General features: G+C 38.3%; 3 protein-coding genes across 14 annotated transcripts in view; 2 read left to right on the forward strand and 1 right to left on the reverse strand.

Annotated features, from left to right (window-relative positions):
* LOC147164762 (dedicator of cytokinesis protein 9) overlaps positions 1 to 13999 on the forward strand; it is a 60927-nt gene extending 46928 nt beyond the window's left edge. For 6 of the 11 annotated variants that reach the window (XM_086090856.1, XM_086090864.1, XM_086090854.1 and 3 more), the window contains 23 exons: positions 799 to 977; positions 1080 to 1196; positions 2151 to 2262; positions 2370 to 2503; positions 2741 to 2852; positions 3033 to 3099; positions 3197 to 3244; positions 4530 to 4666; positions 5626 to 5741; positions 5827 to 5964; positions 6041 to 6223; positions 6325 to 6438; positions 6522 to 6737; positions 6821 to 6878; positions 7571 to 7677; positions 7767 to 7889; positions 7967 to 8080; positions 9162 to 9308; positions 9437 to 9647; positions 10143 to 10333; positions 11370 to 11470; positions 11559 to 11697; positions 13760 to 13999. In XM_086090856.1, the coding sequence (XP_085946982.1) occupies positions 799 to 977; positions 1080 to 1196; positions 2151 to 2262; positions 2370 to 2503; positions 2741 to 2852; positions 3033 to 3099; positions 3197 to 3244; positions 4530 to 4666; positions 5626 to 5741; positions 5827 to 5964; positions 6041 to 6223; positions 6325 to 6438; positions 6522 to 6737; positions 6821 to 6878; positions 7571 to 7677; positions 7767 to 7889; positions 7967 to 8080; positions 9162 to 9308; positions 9437 to 9647; positions 10143 to 10333; positions 11370 to 11470; positions 11559 to 11697; positions 13760 to 13885 (2990 nt within the window). In that variant the 3' untranslated portion in view covers positions 13886 to 13999. Of the gene's footprint in view, positions 1 to 798; positions 978 to 1079; positions 1197 to 2150; positions 2263 to 2369; positions 2504 to 2740; positions 2853 to 3032; positions 3100 to 3196; positions 3245 to 4529; positions 4667 to 4886; positions 4931 to 5625; positions 5742 to 5826; positions 5965 to 6040; positions 6224 to 6324; positions 6439 to 6521; positions 6738 to 6820; positions 6879 to 7570; positions 7678 to 7766; positions 7890 to 7966; positions 8081 to 9161; positions 9309 to 9436; positions 9648 to 10142; positions 10334 to 11369; positions 11471 to 11558; positions 11698 to 11799; positions 13721 to 13759 lie in introns of those variants that run through there. The other 5 variants (XM_086090865.1, XM_086090861.1, XM_086090858.1 and 2 more) reach the window with 3 other exon arrangements.
* A 664-nt stretch (positions 14000 to 14663) lies between these two features.
* slc15a1a (solute carrier family 15 member 1a) lies at positions 14664 to 26069 on the forward strand. Of its 2 annotated transcripts, XM_086090867.1 has the most exons (23): positions 14664 to 14859; positions 14929 to 14972; positions 16965 to 17052; positions 17167 to 17308; positions 18277 to 18396; positions 18480 to 18579; positions 19006 to 19096; positions 19631 to 19714; positions 19913 to 19995; positions 20105 to 20191; positions 20331 to 20420; positions 20500 to 20544; positions 20622 to 20654; positions 21425 to 21513; positions 21844 to 21925; positions 22590 to 22709; positions 23045 to 23191; positions 23270 to 23316; positions 24086 to 24193; positions 24276 to 24387; positions 24465 to 24602; positions 25034 to 25141; positions 25259 to 26069. In XM_086090867.1, exons 1-23 carry the CDS (start codon positions 14853 to 14855, stop codon positions 25475 to 25477), a joined length of 2184 nt encoding a protein of 727 aa, XP_085946993.1. In that variant the 5' UTR covers positions 14664 to 14852; the 3' UTR covers positions 25478 to 26069. The 2 variants fall into 2 exon arrangements, with proteins under 2 accessions (XP_085946993.1, XP_085946992.1); XM_086090866.1 differs by having other exon boundaries at positions 14664 to 14972.
* Positions 15509 to 16268, reverse strand: sdhaf3 (succinate dehydrogenase complex assembly factor 3). The gene is made up of 2 exons (XM_086090869.1): positions 16189 to 16268; positions 15509 to 16103 (listed from the first exon to the last, which is right to left on the reverse strand). The coding sequence occupies exon 2, from the start codon at positions 16090 to 16092 to the stop codon at positions 15721 to 15723; it is 372 nt and encodes a 123-aa protein (XP_085946995.1). The 5' UTR covers positions 16093 to 16103; positions 16189 to 16268; the 3' UTR covers positions 15509 to 15720.
* Positions 26070 to 26263: the final 194 nt, after the last annotated feature.

The raw sequence follows: 26263 nt of genomic DNA on the forward strand, positions 1-26263 counted from the left end.
ACTTGAGCCCGGAATGTAGCGAAATCCCTTTGAAAGTTGAAATCCAATCTACTGATGTTATTGAAAGTAGAGAAATGAAGCGAGAGACCCTGCGAAAAAAAATTATATGTATATATATACAATGAGATATAATTTGGCTCTTGTCACCAATCCTAGACAATCAAACAATAGTTGAAATGTTAACTTAATTGCAAATGAAGTATATAAATAGCAGTAAAGATTTAAATTATTGTCATTGCTATGAACAGATCCTTGCTCTATCCTAATCACAAACCTGTTCGTCCTCAATTACCACTATTGATCAAAAACAGCATCTCACTCTCACACCAGGAATTTTCATGACATTAATCTCGACGTTTTTTATTTACAATTACTGTGACTATAAAATTCTATTAGCTTTCACAATAGAAATCTCATACAAACATCTGCTTTTGAAAATTTTGCTATGCTTAATTTTGAGTGATTGTCAATTATGGTAAATGTGTTTTTTAGCTACACAAGTGTCTAAACATTACTAAGACGGTCATTTTGATAGTGTGTCACAGGTTCTAGTGCGCAGAACTCTTACTAGCGGGGCGAAAACGTATGGCTGGCGAATAAATGCTTCGACAGGTTTCCATATGTTTATATAAGTTTTCATTTTGTGGTTGCAGGCTTTATACATCCCACACGTTTAAGTGTTTGTTTCTGATTTAATTGTGTCAGATTCAAATGAGATTAGAAATATTCAATTTCCACTGATTGTTTGGTGTTGTTTCCTGTGCCCTAATATCCCCTGCCTGCGCTTCCTCCCCTCAGACCTCCAACTGGATTACTCGCTGACGGATGACTTTTGCAAGAACCACTTCCTGGTTGGGCTGCTTCTCCGGGAGGTCAACGCAGCCCTGCAGGAGTTCAGGGAAATTCGCCAAATCGCCATTCAAGTGCTGAAGAACTTGATGATAAAGCACACGTTCGATGACCGCTACACCTCAAAAGTAAGCGGCGCCGTGTTTCCTTCGGGCTTGTTCAGTGATTCACCTCTGTGTCCGTCTGATTGTTGTTGGAGACTGCCGCTGAGTGATTCATGTGTTTGCCAGAGTCAGCAGGCGAGGTTGGCGACCCTCTACTTGCCTCTGTTTGGTTTGCTGCAAGAGAATGTCAACAGGCTGAATGTGAAAGAAGTGATCCCCTTCTCTGTCAACCACTGCAATAGTGTAAGGGGGACACCCAATGGCGTCTTTTGGACTTGCATGCAACTTGCAACAAAACCATTACACAAATCTTTGACCAATACTTGTTTATGGAATCCTTAAAAAAAAATCTTTAATGCCACTTTTAGGGTGCAATTAGCTTAGTCGATGCCAAAGATGTATTTGGGTTTTTTTTAGAGTCCATGCATTCAGTCCCAGGTACTGTAGTTATTTATATTTACATAAAATATATATATATTTTTTTAAAGTGTTCAGGTAAAAGAGAGTCTGAAAATGGCTGCCACTGAATTAATTGATTAATTAATCACAGGGCACAAATAGGCAAGTAGCCATTCATATCTATGGCTATTTTAGTTTTCAATTAAAACTTTAATTATCTGCGAGTTTGACAGCACATTGAGAAATATACAGTAATCGGTTTAGCTTTTAAGACTGATTTTTTTTACTTACATTTGTGGAGGGGAAATTTTTTTAATTAACATTTTCTTCCTTGCAAAGTTTATTTATTTTTTTACCCGGGGAGTTCTATTGGAAAACTATCCGCGCTTTAGAAGAATTTTGGAGGTTTACAAAAAAATATTATTATTATTTTTAATTTGTAATGTCACCATTCACCACTAGATGGCAGGCATGGCTTAGTAGCACTTGCATCAAATCTTATACTGCCCTTTTGTTATAACATCTGGTTAAGATGTGTGTGGTCAAATGGGGACACCTTGTATGCACCTTGGTCACCTTTTTAGTGACAAGACAGCAGAAAAAAATAGCGACGCCTCTTTGTATGATTCAGTGCAGTTCCACACCACTACAAAACTGCAAAATTGAACATTCACCATCTTTGAGAAACAACATTTTTGATTCAGCTCTAATACGTTTCCTGTGAGGGTATTTGGCTTGTAAGCTGATTCTGCTGTTTGTACTGGTCTAAAAATATTAAAATCATCTTGTTTCTATCAGAACGGAAGAGAAGATTCCCTCCTCACCAATGCTTTGATGACACCACCAAGATCCAGTACTTTTTTGGACACCAGCTTGCACAAAGATGTTTTTGGAGCCATCTCTGGCACGAGTGAGTGAAGAAATGCTGATGGAGTAAAACTGGGAAATTAATAGTTCTTTTTCACAAAAATACAAATAATCTAACAATAACAATTCCTACTGTCCTCTTTCTTATAGCCTCCCCTCACACATCCTCTACGCCCAACGTGAACTCCGTGCGCCTCGCAGACTCGCGAGGATCCCTCATCAGCACCGACTCTGGCAACAGTCTGCTGGAGAGGAACATGGAGAAAGGCAACTCTTTAGACAAGGTACATTTCATGCACCAATGATGTCACTACAAATCGGGACGAATGATTTTTGCAAAATTTTTGATTTTTGAATCTGACAAACTGCTCACTGCATGCGCAAAGATTATTATTTTTTTATGTACAGATTTAATCTAATCTTGAAGCGGAATGCAAAGAAACCTTTTTGTGAAACGTTAAGTTGCCTTTTCCTAAAATCATCAACTATCTACGTGGTGTTGGGATGATTGTGCGTCACAGAGCCAGCACGCCTCATCACTGGGCAGCCTGCTCCGATGCGATAAACTCGAGCAGGCAGAGATCAAAAGCTTCCTCATGTGCTTCCTACATGTGCTCAAAAGCATGTCTGAGGGTAAGATCATGACGTCATTGTTTTCGCCCTCTCACCTGTTAGACCAGAGGTGGGCACCGAGGGCCGGAGTCATGCAGGTTTTGCATGTTGCCCCCCCCCACCCCCGAGATTGCCCACCTCTGTGTTAGACCAAAGCTAGACTAAATCGAGCTAACTGAATGTAACTATTTTGCCCTGCAGACGCTTTGTTCACATACTGGACCAAAGCTACATCTGCCGAGCTGATGGACTTCTTCACGCTTGTCGAGTAAGACGTCTCAACATCCTCATTTTGACCTCATGTTTGGTTTATTTTCATGGACTGATTTTAAAATGTTTCCCCTCCCCCCCCCCCCCCTCATTAGAGTGTGTCTCCATCAATTCAGATACATGGGAAAGCGGTACATTGCAAGGTAATGTTGTTTAGGTTATGGTGCAAAAATATCTTTTAGATGTTTTTTGTATATACTGTAATACAAATAATTTCACACATTTGTTGACGCTCAAAGCATTACTAGTAGATGAAATCCATCAACAGGTCTGTTTTCCTGCCTTGCTATTGGCTGATTTAGTCAGCATTATTATGATTCAAATTCAAATTGGATTTGGATTCGGTTTTAATTTGCTTAACCTAAGAGAAATTATCCGCTAATTATTGATCATTATTATTGGTTATGACCAGAATTTGCATTGGTGTAGAAATACACGACACTAAATTGAGTGCGGTTTATAATAATAGTTTTGATTGTGCAGAGATGATAAGTGGAAATGCGTGAAATTCTTTTAACTCCCAAGTTGTCTTTTAGACAAGTTCTCCATTTCCGCTTGTCATATTAAAGATTTGTTGTGCTGTAGTTAATTTTGGGTCTCCTGGTGTAGACAGCGGATGTAAATATTATTAACTAACAATGAATGTATGTTCAATGTCTTAACTCGAAATGGACCCAAACCACTTAGCGGCCTCATGACCTCTACTACCAGAGGTCTTTAGGTGTTTGCTCTCTATCTCTCTAACCCCCCCCACCGCTGTTTCTCTACTCGCATTAATGCTGGCAAGTTTAACACTGTGAATGAATTTAAAACCTGGCTCCTGCCCCTGTCCTGCTTGGGTAAGCCCGTCTGTGTGGAATAGACTAGTGCATGACTCCTTCACGCTAGTATTGTTATTATTATTATTATTTTGTGAGGTTGCAGTGCTGTGATGATATGATGACATGCATGGCAATGCACCACTTGATGAAATGTGTAGCTGTTGCATGATGTCACTAATTAACTGCTGCAACTTGGTTGTGTTACACGTGCTCTCACAACTTTATATGCATGTATCACCATGAATATGACTGTCATGGCCACATTTTTCTCTAGCAGAATGTACAAGGAGCGCTAAAAAAAAATATTGAGGCTTAGTTCACATTGAATTTTGTCCGAACACATTTTGAACAAATTGTATGCTTAACTTTATGCAAGGTCATTTTCTCTTCCAGCATACCCTTGCGCATAAAGTAAGGGCCATTAACTTCAGACAAATGTCTGTTTAAAGTCATTATTTATTTATTTATTTTTAAAGGGATATCATGAATTCCATATGCTCTACTGACTTGCGAGTGCTTTTCATAAGTCATCCTAACCCGCTCAGCTAACTCTGGTCCTCTGTGGAGTCTGGTAGACTCATCCATCGCTGTCCTGTTTCCTCATCAGGAACCAGGACGGGGCAGGACACGTAGCGCATGAGCGGAAGTCTCAGACTCTGCCTGTGTCCCGTAATAGGGCGGGAATGATGCATGCCCGCTTACAGCAGCTCAGCAGCCTGGATAACTCATACACTTTTAACCACAGTAAGTGCGCCATACCCTTACTCGTCGACGTGCATCTTAAAACCAGAAATAAAAAGCCCTGCCTTCTCGTGCTTCCTTCATCATCACCATCGTCTTCGTCATCATCTAATTCAAAACCCAATCTGCCATTAGGAAGGAAATTTGCTTTATTTATTTATTTATTTATTTGCCTTAAAAGCTTTGTGACAAGTCTCTTACTAAAGTTTCTTTGTGCTTTCAGTGTAAAAAAGATTTCAAGTATTCTTGGAATATCTGTAGAGCATGGTAAGAACGTATCAAGATGGCAGGCAGTTCCCAAACATTCACTACCTCTGTAGAGCTGGACCGATTAATTAGGCCGATTATAGCACATGTTTTAACTAACTCTGCGTTAGGCTCACATAGGAGAACATTCTAGTTTTATTCATGATAGTTTGAAAGAGCGTATTAATGCATTTTAATGTCATATAAATGGCATCTTTGTTAATTAGTTAATGAGCTGTCTCGTCCCTTTTTCTTTTTTTTTTGCCACTGGTATTAGCATCAGCCCCAAAACGTTTTTAGTGCTGTCAAGCGATTAACTTTTTTTTTTTTTTTTTTTTTTTTTTAAATTTCTACTCTACTACTATTTCCTCAAAGCTTGTAACATATATTAAAGTAAGTGCTTTATGAGTGTGAGTACATTTTAATTTTGCTAAAACTATCAATAGTACCTGTTTATACATTGAGTCAAAGTTTTTAACTCTTTAAAGAATTTAAATTAATCTCCAGACTTAATCCTGTCATTTTGACAGCCCTAATACATCTTCAGTTGCTAATTTACTGCCCCCAAAAAAATGAAGCGACATTCACAGGGGAAAGTGTCATTTTATGGCAGCTTTCATCTCACTTTGTTTGACCTTATTTGATCCTCTTTAATTACTGCTACATTGAATGTGGGATGAAATGTGAACATCCTACAGCCGTCTGCTCTTCTTCAGCTTACAGTCACACGGATGCAGATGCGTTAAATCACTCCCTGCTGGAGGCCAACATCGCCACTGAAGTGTGCCTCACCGTTCTCGACACCCTCAGTATCTTCATTATGGGGTTCAAGGTCAAAATGGATGACATCATATTTCTTCGCAGCCCATTATGTTACTTTCCACTTTAAAATCATCTCTCTTCACTCTTAATTCTAGACCCAACTGTGCGCCGACCACGGTCACAGTCCATTGATGAAGAAAGTATTTGAAGTCCACCTGTGCTTTCTGCGAATCAATCAGTCGGAAACTGCCCTCAAGCAGGTCTTCACCTCACTGCGGACGTTCATCTACAAGGTGGAGATGGGGATTTTTTTATTGTTGTATCCTAAGCCTGTCATTGCAACTCACGCTGATTTTTCTGTCTTTTCAGTTTCCAAGCACATTTTTTGAAGGCCGCGCTGACATGTGCGCCGCGTTCTGCTACGAGATCTTGAAGTGTTGTAACTCCAAACTGAGCTCCATTCGCAGCGACGCCGCCCATCTGCTCTACTTTCTCATGAAGAGCAACTTTGATTACACGGGGCGCAGGTCTTTTGTCAGGACACACTTGCAGGTGTGGGACCTTCTGAGAATATGGCTTTGATGCGGAACCTGGATGCGTTTTTTTACAGCAAAAAAATAACTCTTTAACGTGGCTTTCATTTTCTTTTGTAGGTGGTGATTGCTGTAAGTCAGTTGATAGCTGACGTCATTGGAATTGGAAGTACTCGCTTCCAGCAGTCTTTGTCCATAATCAACAATTGTGCCAACAGTGACAAAACAATCAAGGTCGCCATTGTTTAGATACTCTGGTCATTGGGTAATAATGTAGCCATAATTAAAAAATAAATAAATAAAATCTCCCTCAACAGAACACGGCTTTCCCGTCTGACGTGAAGGACCTGACCAAGCGCATCCGAACAGTGTTGATGGCGACCGCTCAGATGAAGGAGCACGAGAGAGACCCTGAAATGCTCGTAGACCTCCAGTACAGTCTGGCCAAGTCTTACACAAGTACGCCGGAGCTCAGAAAAACCTGGTTGGACAGCATGGCTCGAATCCATGTCAAGAATGGAGATTTGTCTGAGGTCTGTGAAACTATTAGAATAGTACATCTGCTTCACAGTTCTGTTTTGTGATGTGACCATTTTGGGGGCGTCGTTTCTTCCAGGCGGCCATGTGCTACGTTCATGTGGCAGCGCTGGTGGCAGAATACCTGCGAAGAAAAGGTACTCGCCTGAAGCTTGCCTGTCACACTTTAGCTGGGGTCTGTAACCTGCGGCCCTGGAGCCTAATGTGGCTCATTAGTCCCTTTCCTGTGGATCTCTAAAACAATTAGTATAAATAAATATTTGATTAGTTATTATTTTTATTTTATTTTTTTAGATAAAATATTAATTTAATGAATTAATGATTTTCTTTTTCTTTTTTTTATTAATAATAAAAGGTGGTTAAAAGTTTTCAAAATGACCTAAAAATGTCCAAAAAGTGACCATAAAATTTCCAAAAAGGAAGAAGATTTAATTTAAAAATTTCCACGAAATTGCCATAAATGTCGGAAATTTTGCAGAAAGGCAAAAGTCTGTTCTGGTGCAGGTCTAATTAGCTCTTGTGCACTCAGTACATTAGACTACCACTAATTATGTATAATTTAATTAATAATCCTAATAATGTATTAATTTAATTTAATTATAGTGTGTGTGTGTATATATATATATTTATATATATATATATAATTATTATTTAATTAATTTAATTATATAATACTTATCAAAAATGACTTGACAATCTTCAAATGTTTTGCGGCTCCAGACGTATTTTTAGTTATTTATTTAGTCTAAAATGGCTCTTTTGACAGGAAAGGTTGCCGACCCGAGCTTTAGCTGCTTCCACTGATATAAACGTCTCGTATTTCCCGCAGGCATGTTCAAACAAGGATGCTCGGCGTTCGAAGTCATCACACCAAACGTTGACGAAGAGGCGGCCATGATGGAGGATGTCGGCATGCAGGACGTCCACTTCAATGAAGTAGGTTTTGATTCTGACCGTTTTTCTGCCGATGCACATTTCTTCCTTTTCATCCAGTGAGTCATATTGAAGCTGAATATTTCTATCAGGATGTCCTTCTGGAGCTTTTAGAGGAGTGCGCCGACGGCCTGTGGAAAGCCGAGCGCTATGAGCTCATCTCGAACATCTACAAGTTGATCATCCCCATTTATGAGAAGCGAAGGGACTTTGAGGTACGCAGCCTTACAAAGATGGCGGTTCAATCGACTGTAGCTGTTTGTTTCCGTAACGTTTCTGATGGTCTGCGCAGAAACTGGCCCACCTCTATGACACGTTACATCGAGCGTACAGTAAAGTCACGGAGGTGATGCACACGGGCAAGAGGCAGCTGGGCACCTACTTCAGAGTCGCCTTCTTTGGCCAGGTGACTTTAATTCTGGAAATGTTTCACGCATCTTGTCTTGATTTTCTTTTTTGAGATTTCCAGTTTGAAGTTGAATGTTCCTATGTGACCTAATGTATTGGTAGTTATTACCTAATGCATTCTAACGCCATTTTCTGTTTTTTTGCCCTCTTTTAAGGCAGCGGTAAGTTTTGTGCACCTTGCTAGCTTCTCCGAGCTGCTCGCGTGTGGTGGTGCAGGTGCTATTCTCCATTTGCGCTTTAATCGAACCGATTCCTGCCTCAGTCGACTGTTCTGATCTTCATTACAGCTTCTGCATTTGTTGCACGGCACCTTCTACATGCATTTCATATCATCATTTGTGATATAAATGAATAGTTTCTGGGTGTGTTTATTTCCATCTATCACTGGCACAGTGTAATGATACTTTGACTTTCTCCTCTCCACACTGCACACTTCATTTTAGTTCTTTTTTATTTCGTTTTGAGTTTTGGTTTTTAAATTTAGTTAGTTTTAATTCGTTTTCAAGGTGGTTCTGTTTTAGTTTGAGTTATTTCATAAATGCTTAGTTTTAGTTTGTTTCAGTATTAGTTTTGGTTTTTATAAATGTGTATTACTTGTGCGCAATATTTAAAATAAAATAAAACACCATGGGAGCAACGTCATCTGAAGGTGCTTTTCTATTGGCTGCTGCTAGATGATGTCACTTTTGTGTGACACACTTCCTTATTGCGGTTAATATCAAAATAAATCGACTTAAAATCATCCCCAAAGGCTCATGCATTAAATGTATTACCAAAGACTAAAACAAAGGACATTTTTGTTATAATTATAGTTAGTTTTGTAAACATAAAATGTAGTTTCAATTAGTTTTCGTTTTTTAAAAAGCATTTTCGTTTTTATTTCATTTAGTTTAACGAAAGTGTTTTTTGAATTTTAGTTTGAGTTTTTTCGTTAGTTTTAATTAACTAAAATAACCTTGGTGGCAGTTCATTTGAGTGGGTTGATAGATAGTTTGATTTGGTTCCGTGGGCTTTTTTTTTTTGTATGTTTCATTCATATGTGTGTATCTACCTCAACCGTGTTTTATGTATCTTCTTAGGGCTTCTTTGAGGATGAAGACGGGAAGGAATATATCTACAAAGAACCCAAATTCACACCGTTGTCCGAGATATCTCAGAGGCTGCTCAAGTTGTACTCGGACAAGTTTGGCCAAGAGAATGTGAAGATGATTCAAGACTCTGGAAAGGTATTTCCTTGTTTTTAACAGCCTGTGTGCTTTTTGCCATCCAGTCATGGTGGACATTCGAAGTCATAATTAAACCTATTATATAGCTAGCATAAGACTCAACAGTGAAAAAATGTTGTCTTCTACAGATCAACCCCAAAGACCTGGATTCTAAATATGCATACATACAAGTGACGCACGTGACGCCCGACTTGGAGGACAAGGAACTGGCAGACCGGAAGACGGATTTTGAAAAAAGCCACAACATTCGTCGCTTTGTGTTTGAGATGCCTTTCACCGTGTCGGGCAAAAAGCAAGGCGGTGTGGAGGAGCAGTGCAAACGCAGAACTATTCTAACCAGTACGTAACAACCAAGCCCCCACGAACCTCTCTACATCCTGTTTTTTTTTGTAATTTATCGTACGCATCATTTTTTATTTTATTTTTTTTATTATTATTTTTTTATTATTATTATTTTTTTTTTAAAGAGCTCAGTATTGTTCATTCGGTAATGTCATCATCATTGCTCTCTTTTTTTTTTCTTCTTTTTTTTTTTTTATTATTTTGTATGTGGTTATCGTACGCTTCTGTTAGCTTTCTAGACTACAATAAGCAGTTGTCACATGTCGTTCACACATGCGTGAAAGATCGAGATTAGATCCCGAACGTGTCAGCTTGTTTCCTCAAGGACTTGTCGTGAGGCGCAATCACACTTTTATATTTCTTTATGGCACAACAAATCCAAAAGTTCAAGCGCAGATTCTTATCTTAACTGTCAGTCTCTGTTGGGCAGACACTTCATCCGACACCTCTCACGTTCTGCCCCTACCCCCCGCCCCCCCTCCTTCCCCACAGCAACACACCGTTTCCCCTACGTGAAGAAACGTATCGCCGTCATGTACCAGCAACACAATGACCTCGGCCCCATCGAGGTGGCCATCGACGAGATGAACAAGAAGGTGGCTGGGATCAATCAGCTGTGCTCCTCCAACGAGGTGGACATGATTCGACTGCAGCTCGAACTGCAGGGAAGCGTCAGCGTCCAGGTCAGGACACCAAACACTCAGCGGGCATCAAAACCTCCGCCAAGGCTTAAACATTTGTCAGCATTTGTTTCATACGCAAGGTGCTTCATATCATTTTAAATACTGGGGTTTTTTTTGTAAGCAAAAGAGTTAGTAAAGCAATCAAACTTTTTTACACTCACGGCTGACTTTACTTCTGTTGGCAGCTTATTCCATTTGCATGCAGCATAACAGCTAAATGCCGCTTCACCATGTTTGTTTTGAACTCTGGGCTCTACTCATTGACCTGAGTGTGCAAACCTCTGAATCTTGCTGGTTTTGTATACTGTATATAGAGCGTTTCTTGAACGTATTCCGGACCTAAGCCACTGGTGTCAAACTCAAGGCCCGGGGGCCAGATCTGGGCCCACCATATCATTTTGTGTGGCCCAGAAACTAATTCCAGTCTAATTCCATCAATTGAAAAATAGATCAACATTTATAATGGCCCTTCAAGGGGAAATGTAACTAACTAACTACGATGTGGTCTGCGACAAAAAGGAGTTAGAAACTGTGTCCTAAGCCATTCTTTTTTTTTTTTTATAAGACCAGTAGTAAAACTAGTGCTCCGTCCATCACAGGTAAACCAGACTCACCTGTGATGGGTGAAAATCCACAATAGATGGACCACAGAATATATTGACATTTTCTTGTGTTTAGAGGTTTGGCCGATTTATTTTTATTTTTTTTGAAGCGATAACCTAAAAATCTGAAAATAGAAATGCTAATTCGCATAGACTTGACTGTATACCGAATTATGATTAATAGGTTTGTTTTTTCCCCCAAATTTGTAAAGTACTTCCCGCCCTAAGATGCATTGGATTTAAAATTATTTCCGAAGTAATGTTAATTTATAACAATACTCTCAACATGGGATGAAAATGTTTTTTTTCAATATAATTCCATTTTTTAAATATCCATCCATGCGTTTTCTCTAGCGCTTAATCCTCAGGGTGACTGGTCACACAACCAAAATCAAAGTCACCTTTATCACATCATAAATCTCATTTCTGTGCAGATGAATGCCGGACCGCTGGCGTACGCTCGTGCTTTTCTGGACGACGCCAGTGCCAAGAAGTATCCGGATAACAAGGTCAAACAGCTGAAAGAGGTCTTCAGGTGAGATTCCTCCTGACAGACGTTAAACACCTTAGTCTTGGTCGTGCTCCCTTTTAACGCATCCCGACGCTGTCGCCGTGGCACGCAGGCATTTCGTCGAAGCGTGCGGCCACGGCTTGGGGATCAACGAGCGGCTCATTAAAGAGGACCAGCAGGAGTATCACGACGAGATGAAGGCCAATTACAGAGACATGGCCAGAGAGCTGTCCATCATCATGCGCGAGCAGGTGAGTGCAGTTTTTGTTAACAAAATAAGATGGAATGTAACATGACAATGCATGTTGATAACACAACTTTCTGTTTATTTTTTTTGGTGCTGACATGAGCAGATCGGATGGTAATGATCATCTTAAATGTTGTTGTCGATTGGTCAAGCCAGATGAGTGCTCTTACGTTCACCTAAGCAGCTTTACATTCCAATTACTGTATGTGGATTTTGGTTATAAATTTGAATTCTTCTCAATAGAATTTGCTGATCATAACACGGCTCATTCTCTTGATAGCAAAGTTATCTCTTCACATACACGCTTATCTTGGATGGCTGCAATAAATGAACTCGGTTATCCTCTCACATGTCCCGCCCACCTTTTTTCTATGAATGTGACGCCTGGCTTGATCAATAACACTTTTGTTGAGTGTGAATACATACTCGCATGCCTCTTTCTGATACATTGCTATGTGTCTGTACATACTTTTCATCTGTGTGTTTATACAGTATGAAGTATGTGGGCAAACGTCAGTATCGCCTGTTAGATGTGCGGATTGTTGAGCATTCATGTGTCCATATGGAACCTCTTAACAATTTTTCCCCCTAAAGGAAATGTCGCTATGTTACAGTGTGTTCGAAAAGCCATTGTGCACAACACCAGTCATTTCTGTTGTTCTGTTTTGCGCTTGCTTTTTCTATTTATTTATTTTTTGCAGTTATCTTGCCAAAAAAATTTCTATTCTTTATTTTTATTTTTTTTAACATTGCTCCAAAGAAGGTGAGTGCCTGAGAAGAACAGGTGGATAATGTCCATTGAATTGGCCCACAGGATGATATTTTGTGGCCCAAAGTTTAATGTTAGTGCAGCCTCCACACATGATTTTTTATTAATTTTTTGCCATGTCATCGCCCTTGGGATTTTGTGCGTATGTGTGTTGTTGTTGTTTTTCATCACCTATGGGCTACCACAGCTCAGCCTCATGACAGCTTTCGCGAAACGTAATTCTCAAGTGACAGCGAGTGGGAGTCCCAGTCTTTTTCAAAACTTGCCGTGAAGAAAAGATTGGCAACGAGAACAGACAATTTCAAGAAAATCAGTAGCTGGATTTTTATTTATTTATTTATTTATTTATTTATTGTCGAGCACAGGGGGGGTACCCCACAGTGTGCACAGAGAAATATGCGGTGCTTATGAAATGAACTATTACAAAAGATTGAGAGGTTGAAATAGTTGTACTTAACTCATTCACTGCCATTGACTGCTATAGACGTCAAAAATTTTAGTTTAACATTTTTTCCACTTTTGTTAACAAGAGTATGATAACCTAGGAAAAAAAATATTGTACATTTAGACCAGATATAAAATTTGTAATTAATCACGAGACTATTGAAGTCAGGCGATTGTAATTAATCGCCTGACGTCAATAGTCACTCATTTTTAATAATCTTTTCTTTTTTGGAAAAAAAAAATCATTTTTTTTCTTTTTGGAAAAAAGATTATTTAAAAAAAATTATAATAATAAAAGATTAAAAATTAGGTCGTCAGGCGATTAAAATTTTTAATTGTAACTAATCGCATGACTTCAAATTTTATATCTGGTCTCAAAATGTACAATTTTTTTTTTCCTAGGTTTTCATACTCTTGTTAACAAAAGTGGAAAAAAATGTTAAACTAATAGAAATTGTTCAAATGAATTTTTGACGTTTATAGCCGTCAACGGCAGTGAATGAGTTAAAAAAAAATAATAATACTTAAACCCTATTTTTAATTTGATCTTATTTTTTTGTCGAGCATCTATCTCCAGTGGCCCCGACACAAATTGAGTTTGAGACCCCTGCCTTAACTCCAATAAAAATTAATGAGGTATGTGTTAAGTCAACTTGGTGAAGCAGTACGAGCGTATTCTATGCTGGAAAAGATTTCATTGGGGAGAGTTGATTTGAGTGATCTGAGTTTCGAGCATGGTCAAGATGCCGCTGCATAAGCAATTAGGATCCTTTTTTTAGGGTGGTTACGGTTCAGTTACAAGCTGAACTAGCATCAAATCTTTGAGTGTATCGCTTTTGACTTTGCCTTCCAGATCAACACCGTGTACGACGGCATCAAAAGCGCTCTCCCCGACTCGCTTCACATCTTCAACGCCATCAGTGGCACGCCAACGGGAGCCACCATCCAGGGCATCCCCAGCTCTTCTTCTGTGGTATGAAGAGACAGAAAGCACTCAGACGCATGACACCGAGGACCTCCCGCGGGAGCAAACTGAACAGTGGTCGCCGCTCACTTCCTGTGATTCTTGAAAGCGGTTCGTAAGGGGGGGGGGGGGGGGGGGGTGCTCCGTCAACCTGACGTGATGTCATTTCTGTTCCTGGATGCTTCATATGCATGTCCTCATTTTGATAAATCACGTTGTGTTTTTATGTACAGTACACTTTTATAATTTACTTTATTGACGTATACGTGAGCAGCATACATGTACATGATGTTATATTTCTACAATTTTAGCCTCCTGTATGTTAGCCAATATGAAATTGCCTCACTGGCTTGGGAGGGTTTTCGACTATTTAAAGCCATTGCATCAGAAAAAAAAAGATGGGTAGACGGAGTTGTTTATTTGTGTGTATATATGAAAAGAAAAATGGAGCGTGTGCAATATTTGCAAAGGATTTTACTGTTTTGAGCTTATACACTGTACAGATGTTTTTCACCTTCATGCCAAAGCGAGGAGGGGGTGGAACCTGACACTGCGCCTACAAAAGGGGGTCGTTTGAAGCTTTTACCATTTTAGTGTTCATCCAATTTAAATTGTCTTTTATATTTGGGTAGCAGTGAGGGTTTTTTTTATTTGTATTTAACAAATCACAGTTCTGCTGTAAGCTGATGTCCCCCCCCCCCCCTGCTGCTTTTCTTAAAATAAAATACACTAATTTCTCTGCAACTTGTGTTTTCTTTCCGGTTCGTAGCGCCTTGGCTCAAGTTGTACTGTTAGGAATGGTTTTATGGAGGCGTCAGGGACTCTGTATCTGCTATATTATATCATGATCCCGCCCACCATAAAAGCAACAAGTCAGCAGGATGGGAGGATGTATGAATGTCTAGTAAGCATTATCAACGACTAGGAAACATTGTGGTAACTCGAGAGTGAATGGTCTCCCAATTGGAAGCAGTTTGTTGACATGGCAGGTAAGGTTTGTCTAATATATTGTTATTCGATATCACCCATAAGTCTGACTGAATGTGTACATGTTTTAGGCACAGATTTCAAGGATCCAGAGAAGAGGAAGAGTAAAGGGAAGGTAAAGCATTTATTACACCATGTTGATACATGATGAAAATTGGAGTGAAGTATTGTTTAAATTGATATTCACAGCACTGAGGCCACTAAAAATGTAACAAGCCAAGTTCAGATAAAATTCCCAAGATATCTAAAAAGCTACTTCAGTCGAATTAACACAAAAAGAAACACTACACTTTTTTTTAAATTAACATGATTTTTTTTTACCACAGTTGTAAATTGTTTTGACTCGTCCTGCTTGTATGTATCAGTGTTAGTAAATATAAAGAAATTAATTTTATAATTGCAGATGTGGTCATTATTCTCCTGTTAAATTTAGCTTTGTTCAGTTGTCAAATTAACGTTTTATTTACATAGCTAATTTCCATAGAGAATATGTTTGGGGCTACACCACCACCACCTATGTTGGCTCTATTTGCCATTTGATAAGTTGTAATAATAAAGCTGTACACGGAAGAAACAGCTGCTCTTCACCTGAGCCCCATTGGTCGTTAATCATTTAATAGAAAGCACAAGAAAAGATGAGTCAAGTCAAGATAGGGCTCAAAGCACCATTCATTTTCAGAGATGCAGAACAACAAATACATTAGGAAAAGGGTTGTGCCTTGGCTACTTATGTCTGGAACGATATAATTTTTGTGAAAGAGTCATCAATCATCACTTTTTAAAACTGCTTCAGTGCCCTCGTCCTGTGGCTTCAGAAGAAGCATTGCTTTACCAGAACTGACTCAAATTCAGGGCTTGCTGCTTCATTTGTTGTCCTCCTGAATATTAAACTGATTATTAGGTTTGGTGGATTCAAGCAGGAGCTCGTACAGTTGTCCTATCTGTTCATCTTGGAAGTCTCTCAGTTTCTTCTCAGGCATGTTGATGCCGAATTTCAGAGAGCCGTTTTTGTCCCTTGCTGATTTCAGAACCTGCGACTGCAGAGTGTCCTTGTAGTTCTCCCATTCACTCATGAAGCTTGTCACTTCTTCCGGCGCAGCGTTTTTGTGTCTTCTGAACTCGTCTTTCACGTAGCTGTCGCCGAGGGCTCTCAAATGTATCGGCAGAAAACGATGCAGGACGAGAATCCTCTTGTACAACGAACACACTTTAGAAGCCTGAGCGCTGGTAGCCATGATTGATATACCTGAGAAAGATCATAAAGATTATAATTTTTTATCTATGCTCACAGCTTGTTAAATGTAAAATCCGTGGGTAAGAAGGATAGCTACTTTAAACGTCCTTGTTTATCCCGGGTGACCGACGTTACGCTGTTTCTTCATTCAGCCATTTTGAACCACGCACAGAGACGTCAAATCTCGCGATACTATATACCGTTGTACGGAATCTTGTAAGCACAAAAAATAGTAATATAAGAAAGTAACCCAATTTTTTTTTTTTTACGAATTCTAATATGGCTCATTGGAAGGAGATCTGTCTCTTTACAAAATTGTTAAGGTTTATGGATCAGAAAAATGCCTATGCTTTTGAAGTTAAATTATTATTTTTTTAAATATAAATATTTTTCATTTCAACCCTGACGTGTCTGAGTAAACAGGAGGATCCTTTTTTTGTGCTTGATTTATCATCTCACAACATATATACATCATCATGGAAAAATATTTCTGTAAGTGTAGAAAGCAGGGTTAAAGGTTAATTCACATTCAATAATCTTCAGCAAAGACTAAAGGCTGAACATGAAATGCATCCTGTTATCACACTTCTGTTTTCATCCCAGTTTAGCAACACTTTAGTTGTTCACATCAGATGAGTTTTCAGTTTGACTTATCAAAAAGTAAATAAAAAGGCAGAGGCTGAGCTTGTCTTGTCTTGTCAGCCTTCGTGTTGTGCAAACAAACTGGAATTTGAAGGGTTAGGAGGTAAACACGAGTAGATAATGCTAGTGACCAGAACTGATGTTAGTTTAAGCCAAAAAAACATGAACCTGAAAGAAGACGAAACAGGACTCGATGGTTAAGATGCATGTGTTCCTTCTGCATTTTCGCAGGACATAACAGTATGTGGCTACCCGCTCAGCATATTTTTCATTGTGGTGAACGAGTTCTGTGAGAGGTTCTCCTACTATGGCATGCGAGGTGAGAATAGATTGATTGCGCATGAGACCAAACACATGAGCCGCACATCCACGATTGATTAAACATTTGGGGAAATTTCTGAAATTATTGTTGGCTTTGCCTGCTTGTCCACAGCCGTCCTGGTGCTGTACTTTAGGTACTTCCTACAATGGGACGATGACATGGCCACATCTATCTACCACACTTTTGTCGCCTTGTGCTACCTCACCCCTATTCTGGGCGCCATCGTGGCCGACTCCTGGCTGGGGAAATTTAAGTGAGTGGCTGCCGCGGGCTCTGTTGACTTACATGTCACGTCTTTTAAGTCTTGACATATAGTGGTCGAGTATAAAAAAAATTAAATTTTTGCAAACTATAAATTAAACAGTTTTAAAAATATTTAAATTTGAAAGTAAATATATGACTTTATCTCAATATTTTTAAAAATCATATAATTTAATTTTATTTATTATATATATTCACTACACGCAAAGTGGAATATTTAGTGGTTTTATTTCTTATATTGATGAGCATATATCAAAGCTAACAATAACCTCAAATTTGCTATTCCAAGAAATTAGAAACATACTTTTTTTTAAATTAAAAAATCTGATTTTTATGTAGAAATTAGGTGTGAATTAGACTTGTGAAATTGTGTTTAAGGAATCTGTATAATGTGAGTTTTACTTTTTGAATTGAGCTGTTTAATTAAAATAAATAATAATAATAAAATAATAATAATTGTTATTCTCCTTTGGTTGCACCTATAGATTATTACTTTTCATGACAATCCCAAAATATATATATATTTTTAATTGCCAATATTTATAATATACTTTACTTTAAATTTCTGAAATTTGCATTAAGAGAAAGGCAGATTGGTTTGGAAACGATCATTTTGTTTGTTTGTTTTAATTATTATTTGTACAGTGTACCATTAAAGGCTTTATCCAAGGAACCAATGAAAAAAATCACTGATTTATTCATATTGGAGCAAATGTTACTTACTAAACGCGGTGAAAATGAAAAGGACCATGTTGCTAAAATACAGCTTTGGCTGCGTCACTAAATATTAATTTTAATGCAAGAAGAGCATGTCATAAATAATGGACATTTCTTCCTATACATATATAGTTGTAACTTTTTCATTTTTATCATAACTTTTTTTTAACGTATTGGTCTGGAGAAATGACACATTTACAGTATATATTTGTACATAATTGTGTTTGTACCTCCCTGCCCCAGAACCATCATCTACCTGTCCATCGTCTACGCACTGGGTCAGGTGGCCATGGCTGTCAGCGCAATCCACGACATCACCGACACCGACAGGGACGGGACGCCCGACGACATGACCTTTCACGTGTGGGTTTCTGTCAATGATTTTAAATCCGAAATGTGGAAGGTGACGATGGCCTGATTTTAACAGTGCTTTTGTTGACATCCAGCATAATGTCAATGGTGGGCCTCTTCCTTATTGCTCTGGGAACTGGGGGCATCAAACCTTGCGTGGCAGCCTTTGGTGGGGACCAGTTTAGTGACCACCAGGTGAGTACCTTAAGTTATGAGTAGAAATAGAAACAAATAAGCAAAAAAAAACAAAAAAAAAACAGATAGCTGAATGTAGTCGTAATTAGTAGGATTCTTACACTTGTTTCTTTAACAAGCTAGCCCCATGTTGGGGTAATGCGAGACAATAACACCTGAAGTGTCTTAATTAAATCTATATTGTAATTTGCATTGAAGAAAATCATGGATGGCATGTTGGAAATTCAAGTGCTTTTATTGTAGTTTTTAGTGCTTATTTGCCTAATGTGCCAACCTGATAATCAAACAAACCCTAGCATATTATATATAGTATTAGCATTATGTGTTTAATGTAATTAGATGTGATATTATTATTATTATTAGTGGTATCCCGTCCTGAAAACTGAGTATCTTACGTTTTTAACACAATCCCATTGCTATGTGCAGGAAAAGCAGAGAAGTACGTTTTTCTCTGTGTTCTACTTGTGCATCAATGGAGGCAGCCTTCTGTCAACCATTATCACTCCCATCCTGAGAGGTAAGAGAAAGTTGACCAGAAAGATGCAATATCATAACACTTTGAGGTTGTAAATGCTAGCGCTATGCTAACACAGTCGTCATTCGAGTAATTACGTATGAAAAACACTTGTCGGTCAATATGCTAGCATTTTGAGGTCGGAAATGCTAACACTATGCTAACAAAGTCATGAAAAACACTTGGAGGTCAATATGATAACATTTTGAGGTTGGAAATGCTACTGTTACGCTAACACAGCCATGAAAAACACTTAGGCTAATATAACATTTTGAGGTGGTAAATGCTAACGCTATGCTAACACACTCATTGAAAACACTTGGAGGCCAATTTGCAACCATTTTGAGGTTGAAAATGTTCATGTTACGCTAACACAGCTATGAAAAACACTTAGGATGATATAACATTTTGAGGTGGTAAATGCTAACGCTATGCTAACACACTCTTGAAAAACACTCTTAATATAAAGAATCCAAATGAAAACTGAGCATTGCCCATGATGAGAAGTTCATATTTGTTTGCGTGTGTACGTGGCAGCTCAAGAATGCGGCATCCACACCAAGCAGAGCTGCTATCCCCTTGCTTTTGGAGTCCCTGCTGCGCTCATGCTGGTCGCACTTGGTATGTACTATAATCTCTATATAATCTTAAACTTTACAGTACTGGCATTGCATCAAACCCTCACTTTTAAAATGAAATGTCTGAATCAATACGTATCAAAACAGTATTTTATTGGAAAGCTGCACACCCCTAATATATATATGTAGACATACAGACATGACGATAGACTGATAATAATTTGTGCCGTCCCAAACGCAGTGGTGTTCATTGCCGGCAGTGGCATGTACTACAAAGCAGAGCCCCAAGGAAACATTATGATGGATGTTTGCAAATGCATCGGCGTAAGTCTGTTTGTTTGTTTGTTTTCATCCATCTGCATCTGTTTGTTGTTCTTCTTCAAGTTGTCTCTGCCATCGTGACCATTTTTGTTTTGTTTTTATTCACTCTCAGTTTGCCATTCGAAATCGCTACAGTCACAGAAGCAGCAGATTCCCCAAGAGGCAGCACTGGATGGACTGGGCGGAGGACAAGTATGATGTAAGTTTGGCTTCAATTCTCCTTATCAGCATTGTCATAACGAAGTGCTTATTTAAAAAAAAAAAAAAAAAAACTCAAAATTATTTGCAGCCGTGCTTGATTTGAGTCTATGATTCTTCCGTCCTGTCCTGCCTTGTAGAAACTGCTCATCGCCCAAATCAAAATGGTGCTGAAGGTTCTTTTCCTGTACATTCCACTTCCAATGTTTTGGACTCTGTTTGACCAGAAGGTATTTCAAAGTACTTCACATCTTTCGCTATTTCATCCAATGGGGGTGCGGCCTTCCAAACACTTCTCTTGTCTTTCAGGGTTCCAGGTGGACTTTGCAGGCCACAACCATGGATGGACACTTTGTAAGTTCACTACTTAAGAACAGCTTTAAATACTGAGGCAATATGTGAGCGCACTATTAAGCTGTGTGTGTCTGCAGGGAGCTCTCGTCATCCAGCCCGATCAAATGCAGGTAAGCTTAAGTCTAAGACATGTTTAACTCATTTACTGCCATTGACGGCTATAGACGTCAAAAATTCATTTTAACTATTTCTATTAGTTTAACATTTTTATTCCCACTGTTGTTAATAAGAGTATGAAAACCTAGGGGGATTTTTTTTGTACATTTAGACCAGATATAAAATTTGTGATTAATCATAAGTTAACTTTTGAAGTCATTCGATTAATTACAATAAAAAAAAAATTAATCGCCTGACGCCCTAATTTTTAATAATCTTTTCTTTTTTGAAAAAATATTATTTAAAAAAAGAAAAGATAAGATTATAAAAAATTAGGGCGTCAGGCGATTAATTTTTGTAATTGTAATTAATCGCATGACTTCAAAAGTTAACTTATGATTAAAGACAATTTTTATATCTGGTCTAAATGTACAATATTTTTTCTAATTTTTAATAATCTTTTATTTTTTGAAAAAAGATTATTAAAAAAACAAAGAAAAGAAAAGATTATTAAAAATTAGGTCGTCAGGCAATTAAATTTTTTAATTGTAATTAATCACATGACTTCAATAGTTAACTCATGAATAATCACACCTTTTATATCTGTTCTAAATGTACAATAAAAACTTTTTTTCTACTCTTGTTAACAAAAGTGGGAAAAAAATGTTAAACTAATAGAAATAGTTAAAAATCATTTTTGACGTCTAAAGCCGTCAATGGCAGTGAATGAATCAATGTGTGTGTGTGTTGCACTGGCCTCACTCTCACTGTGTCATTTTACAAGACTGTCAACCCGGTGCTGATTTTGACCCTGGTGCCCCTTATGGACAGCGTTATCTACCCTCTTATCCAAAAATGTGGCCTGAACTTCACGTAAGTAACACTAGAGGGTGGCAGAAGGTTTGCGGAGGTCTTCCTGGTTACAGAACAGCAAATTGTGCAAAAAGTGCTGGAAAATTAAACAATTAGACATTCATAGGTTTAGAAAAGGCTGTCAAGGTTGTAATTCATTTTAGCTTCGTCCTGACATCTATATCTTATTGATATATTGTCCTTGGCCTGACTTAGTGGCCTTTACAAATACGTTTTTATAAGAATATCAAATAACATTGCATATATTTTGTGAAACATTAATGTAAAAAAATATTCATTGTTGATATAAGCAATAAACTTGAGTTGTCGTAATGGTATTTGTTTCATTAGGCCTCTAAAAAGAATGACCGTGGGGATGTTTCTGGCAGCGTTGGCTTTCGTCTGCGCTGCTCTGGTTCAAGTTGAAATTGATGTAAGTGGGTGATGAATTATTGCGTGCTGACTGGGGGTGTTCCAAAAAATCGATTCTCATAAGAATCGCAATTCTCATTTAGTACGATTCAGAATCGATTTTAAATGTCCCAAAATCGATTTCATTGAAATTATTTTATGCTGTCTTCCTTTTGTTTGTGTATGCCTTTATTAGGAGCACTGTTCATGTTGTACCCGATTTGGCCACTTAGGGGCAGTGTGGTTCCACGCGGTTTGATACACTGTTAAGTTGTAGTCACATTAGAGAGAAGAAGGAAAAAGTCACGATCAAGTTATTCCAATAAAAGTTGTTTTTTTGCAGCATGGAGCCGTTCTTTTGAGTGATAAAAGTGCCGCGAGTAGCGCGCTAGTTAGCATTAGCGAGTCAGACTGGAGTAGATTACGTTTCCTTGAACATCTATAAATTGAAGCAAAAATCATTGTCAATCAAATCATTTTAAATCAAAAATAGTTAATCGAAAATCTATTCTGAATCGAATCGCACACCCAAAAATCGGAATCGAATCGTGAGACGATCAAAGATTCCCACCCCTAGTGCTGACGCCGTTTTATATTTCAATGAGACACGTTTTGATCCTCATAAAAATGTGTCGCGAAAATAGCGCAACCAGTAAAATGACCTCTCCTTTGTACTTTTGTTGTAGAAAACACTGCCCACATTCCCATCAGCATCACAGAGCCAGATGAAATTATTAAACATGGGTGCGCAGCCACTCGCAATCAAACTGCACGGCAACGTGCAGCTGGAACTGCCTCCCAATCAGGTATGCCGTTATCTCTTTAAAAGCATAACGCAATACACCCCTCTTTATTAGGAATCACTTTGTTAATTATTATTCTGACAAACGGGTTGCAAGCAAGTTCCGAGGACATGCTTTGAATTGAATTGAACAGTAAGTCAGCCATCTTGAATTTGAGCCGCCATTTTGAGCAAATTCCAGGACTCACAAACATGTTAGTTGAACACAAAGCTATTATTCTGTTTTATGAATGGCAGCAGGTAGATAATTGTACATGAAAAGCGCTACAGAGCCCCATTCATCCCTGCTTGAATCGTTCTTTAATATTCTTATTGTTATATTTTCGTGTGTACGGGTAGGCCAGTAAGGAGTACTTGACATTCGGAGAGGAAGAAATCAGTGTGTCCGTAGAGAGCCCCGTAGGAGTGACAAGAGCGCTCTTATTAACCAAGGGAGAGCGACAGACGCTTCTGCTTCCCTCAAACGTCTCACATGAGTGGCTGCTGGTGAGTTGGATACAATTCAAATAAATCCCGACACTTGTGCGGTGGAGACAATGAACGTTCACTGTGTCCTTCTCTCAGACGGAAGATCTGAAAGCCAAGCCGCAGCAAGGAAATAATGAAATCAGGTAAGTGATCTTCCATCTATTTTCTATAGCGCTATACATACTTGTAATGTCATCATCCGCCACTAGATGGCAGATATGGCTTAGCTGTGCTTACACCAGATTTGGAATAATATCCATATAGGCCTACCCCAAAATAAATAATAAATAAAAATAAATAAATAAACACATTCACTGCCATTGACATTTTAACTATTTCTATTAGTTTAACGTTTTTTTCCACTATTTGTAACAAGAGTATGAAAACCTAGAAATTATTATTTTGTACATTTAGAACAGATATCAAATGTGTGATTAATCGTTACTAGTGAAGTCATGCGATTAATTACGATTAAAAATTTTAATCACCTGACACCCCTCATTTTTAATAATCTTTTCTTTAAAAATAAATAATTGTAATTATTTTTTTCAAATTTTTTGTAATCTTTATTTTTTTATAATAATATTTTTGACTTAACTCACAATTAATCACAAATTTTATATCTGTTCTAATACAATATAAAAAAATCTAGGTTTTCATACAAAAGTGGGAAAAATGTTAAACTAATAGATATAGTAAAAAATTATTTTTTTCACGTCTCTAGCCGTCAATGGCAGTGAATGAGTTAAAATTGTATTTTTGTCATAAATCACTGCTAGGACTGATAAAAATTTGTGTTTTAGGATGTGTTATAGAAGATGGGTGGATATTTGTAAATAGTTCATATTATTCCAATGAATATGTACCAATTGTTTGATCATTCATGTATTTACAACATTTAATTTATTTCAGATTTATAAACGGAATGTTAACAGCAGTGAATGTGTCCATTGCTGGAGCAGACGCCACTTTGCTTGAGCCGGAATTATATTCAAACTATTCCAAGATTAAAAATGGAATGTAAGTACAGCACAACTTGCCGGCAATCGTCAATTACAACAGTAATAATAATGCGCAGCTAACGTGATTTTGCGACGATCAGCACCACGTTCACCTTAAGGAGCGGTTCGGAGTCATGCGAATACAGCAGGGAGTTTGGATTCGGAAGCTCGTACACGTTCCTTATCCACAGCGCGTTCAAGTTTGGACCTTCTGTGAGTTTGCCGCACGCGTCCTCGGGAAATGTGCTCAAGTTCATTTTCAGTGTTTCATATTTGAATGTTTCTATTAGTGTCACGAGTCTATTAGTGCGCTGGAAGACATCAAGCCCAACACTGTTCACATGGCCCTCCAGATCCCGCAGTACTTCTTCATCACAGCTGGCGAAGTCATGTTTTCTGTCACAGGCTTGGCGTTCTCGTACTCGCAGGTAAACGCGCACTCTATTGTACTTTGTAGTCATGTCTCATCAATATTGCACAGTAACTGACCCCCTGCCACGAAAAGCAAAAATCTGCGCGTAATTGCCCCGACCAAAAAAAGGGCCTATAGATGTCACCAAAGCACTACTTTTCTATTTGAAGGCTTTTCTGATAGAGCTCCTCCTCTCTCTTCAACATAGTTCCTTGATACTAACAAGATGGTGCCAAAGCACTACTTTTCTATTACCAAGGAATTGGCGCCATCTTGTGGCGTTTTAGGGCAGAAAGTGCACAAAGATTATTTTTTTGGAGGATGTACTGTACAACATAGCTCTTAAGTCTTTGCACCTTTTCAGCTATTACCTTCATTCTTTATCATGTATTTATGTAGAACATTTTACATAATTTCTGTGTCTTTTTTTATTTTTTTTAATCCAAGGCGCCAAGTAACATGAAAGCAGTGTTGCAAGCGGGCTGGTTGTTTACAGTCGCCATCGGCAACTTCATCGTTTTGATCGTGGCCGAGCTTGCCAAGATTCCCAAACAGGTAAAATAAATAAATAAGTAAATAAAATGTCACGCAAATAACACCCACACCCAAAAAGCTGCATTTGTGCACCATGTGGTGAGATGACGATACGTTGATTCCTCTTTTGTTTTCAAGTGGGCAGAGTACGTCCTCTTCGCCTCGCTGCTGATCGCCGTGTGTTTCATCTTCTCCATCATGGCACACTTCTACACCTACATGGATCCTGCGGAAATTGAGGCCAAATTTCAAAAGAACGTGGATGACGACAGAGGCCTCAAACAGAAGACGGACTTCATGAGGGACTCTGATGCGAGTAATGATGAGAAAGATGGAAACAAACAAACTCAAATGTGAAGAAGAAGAAAAAAAAGTGTTGAGGCTATGTTGCTAAATGCTTTCGGGTGTGTGCGTGCGCCTGTGAATGTATACATTTACACAACATTGCGGCACGCAGCTCACTGGACAGGTGTGCCTTCTTGCAATGAATCCAGCACATGATATACTTTACTTTAAGATAAAAACAACCAGTGCACTTACTTTTCCCAGTTATAATACATTGTTCTACTTTTATAGTATTTCCTTAATTTTGTAAAATAATAAATCATTCGGGGGAATATTGAGTGATTGCTAATGAGCAAAGGGAGTGTCTAGTTATTTTTGTTTAAGCTTCCTCAAGAAGTCTGTAATAACCTCCATCCAACAACTCATGTCAAATCTCATCTCAGCAAAGTTCCTATTAGCAAGTGTTTTGCTTTTTCTTCTACCATTGATGGTGAGGAGGAAAAAGTGGGATTATAACCATTAAGCACCGAACAGGACGTACAATTTGAAGGAAAGCGTGTCACCACCCAGTCCAACATGAGCAATACAATTACATTTACAGTTAAGAGTGTTACTTAAAACATTGTCATTTGCCACTGTTTAAATAAAGATTTTATGATGCCAACAGTTTTGAGCCTTGTAAAAATAAATTCCCTTTACATTTGTTGTTTGGAGGTTCCACAATTTCAGGTGTAAATAACGAACATTGCTTCTGTTAGTGTTTAGACCCGTAAACAGCATCAACACTTAATGTTCAGTTAGCTATAATTTGATTCAAATTGTGGACTGTTGCTGTAAGCGTAGCAATTTATTTGTCGT

The sequence above is a fragment of the Leptonotus elevatus genome, chromosome 12, assembly GCF_054856555.1.
Source record: "Leptonotus elevatus isolate MCC_2025b chromosome 12, RoL_Lele_1.0, whole genome shotgun sequence".
In the NCBI taxonomy this organism is placed as follows: domain Eukaryota; kingdom Metazoa; phylum Chordata; class Actinopteri; order Syngnathiformes; family Syngnathidae; genus Leptonotus; species Leptonotus elevatus.

Coding starts and splice junctions, on each gene's coding strand:
- slc15a1a (XM_086090866.1), top strand. CDS start 14,853: ATGGCAGGTAAGGTTTGTCTAATATATTGTTATTCGATATCACCCATA. Junction 19,097..19,630: donor TATCACTCCCATCCTGAGAG/GTAAGAGAAAGT, acceptor TGTACGTGGCAG/CTCAAGAATGCGGCATCCAC. Junction 25,142..25,258: donor TTGCCAAGATTCCCAAACAG/GTAAAATAAATA, acceptor TTTGTTTTCAAG/TGGGCAGAGTACGTCCTCTT.
- sdhaf3 (XM_086090869.1), bottom strand. CDS start 16,092: ATGGCTACCAGCGCTCAGGCTTCTAAAGTGTGTTCGTTGTACAAGAGG.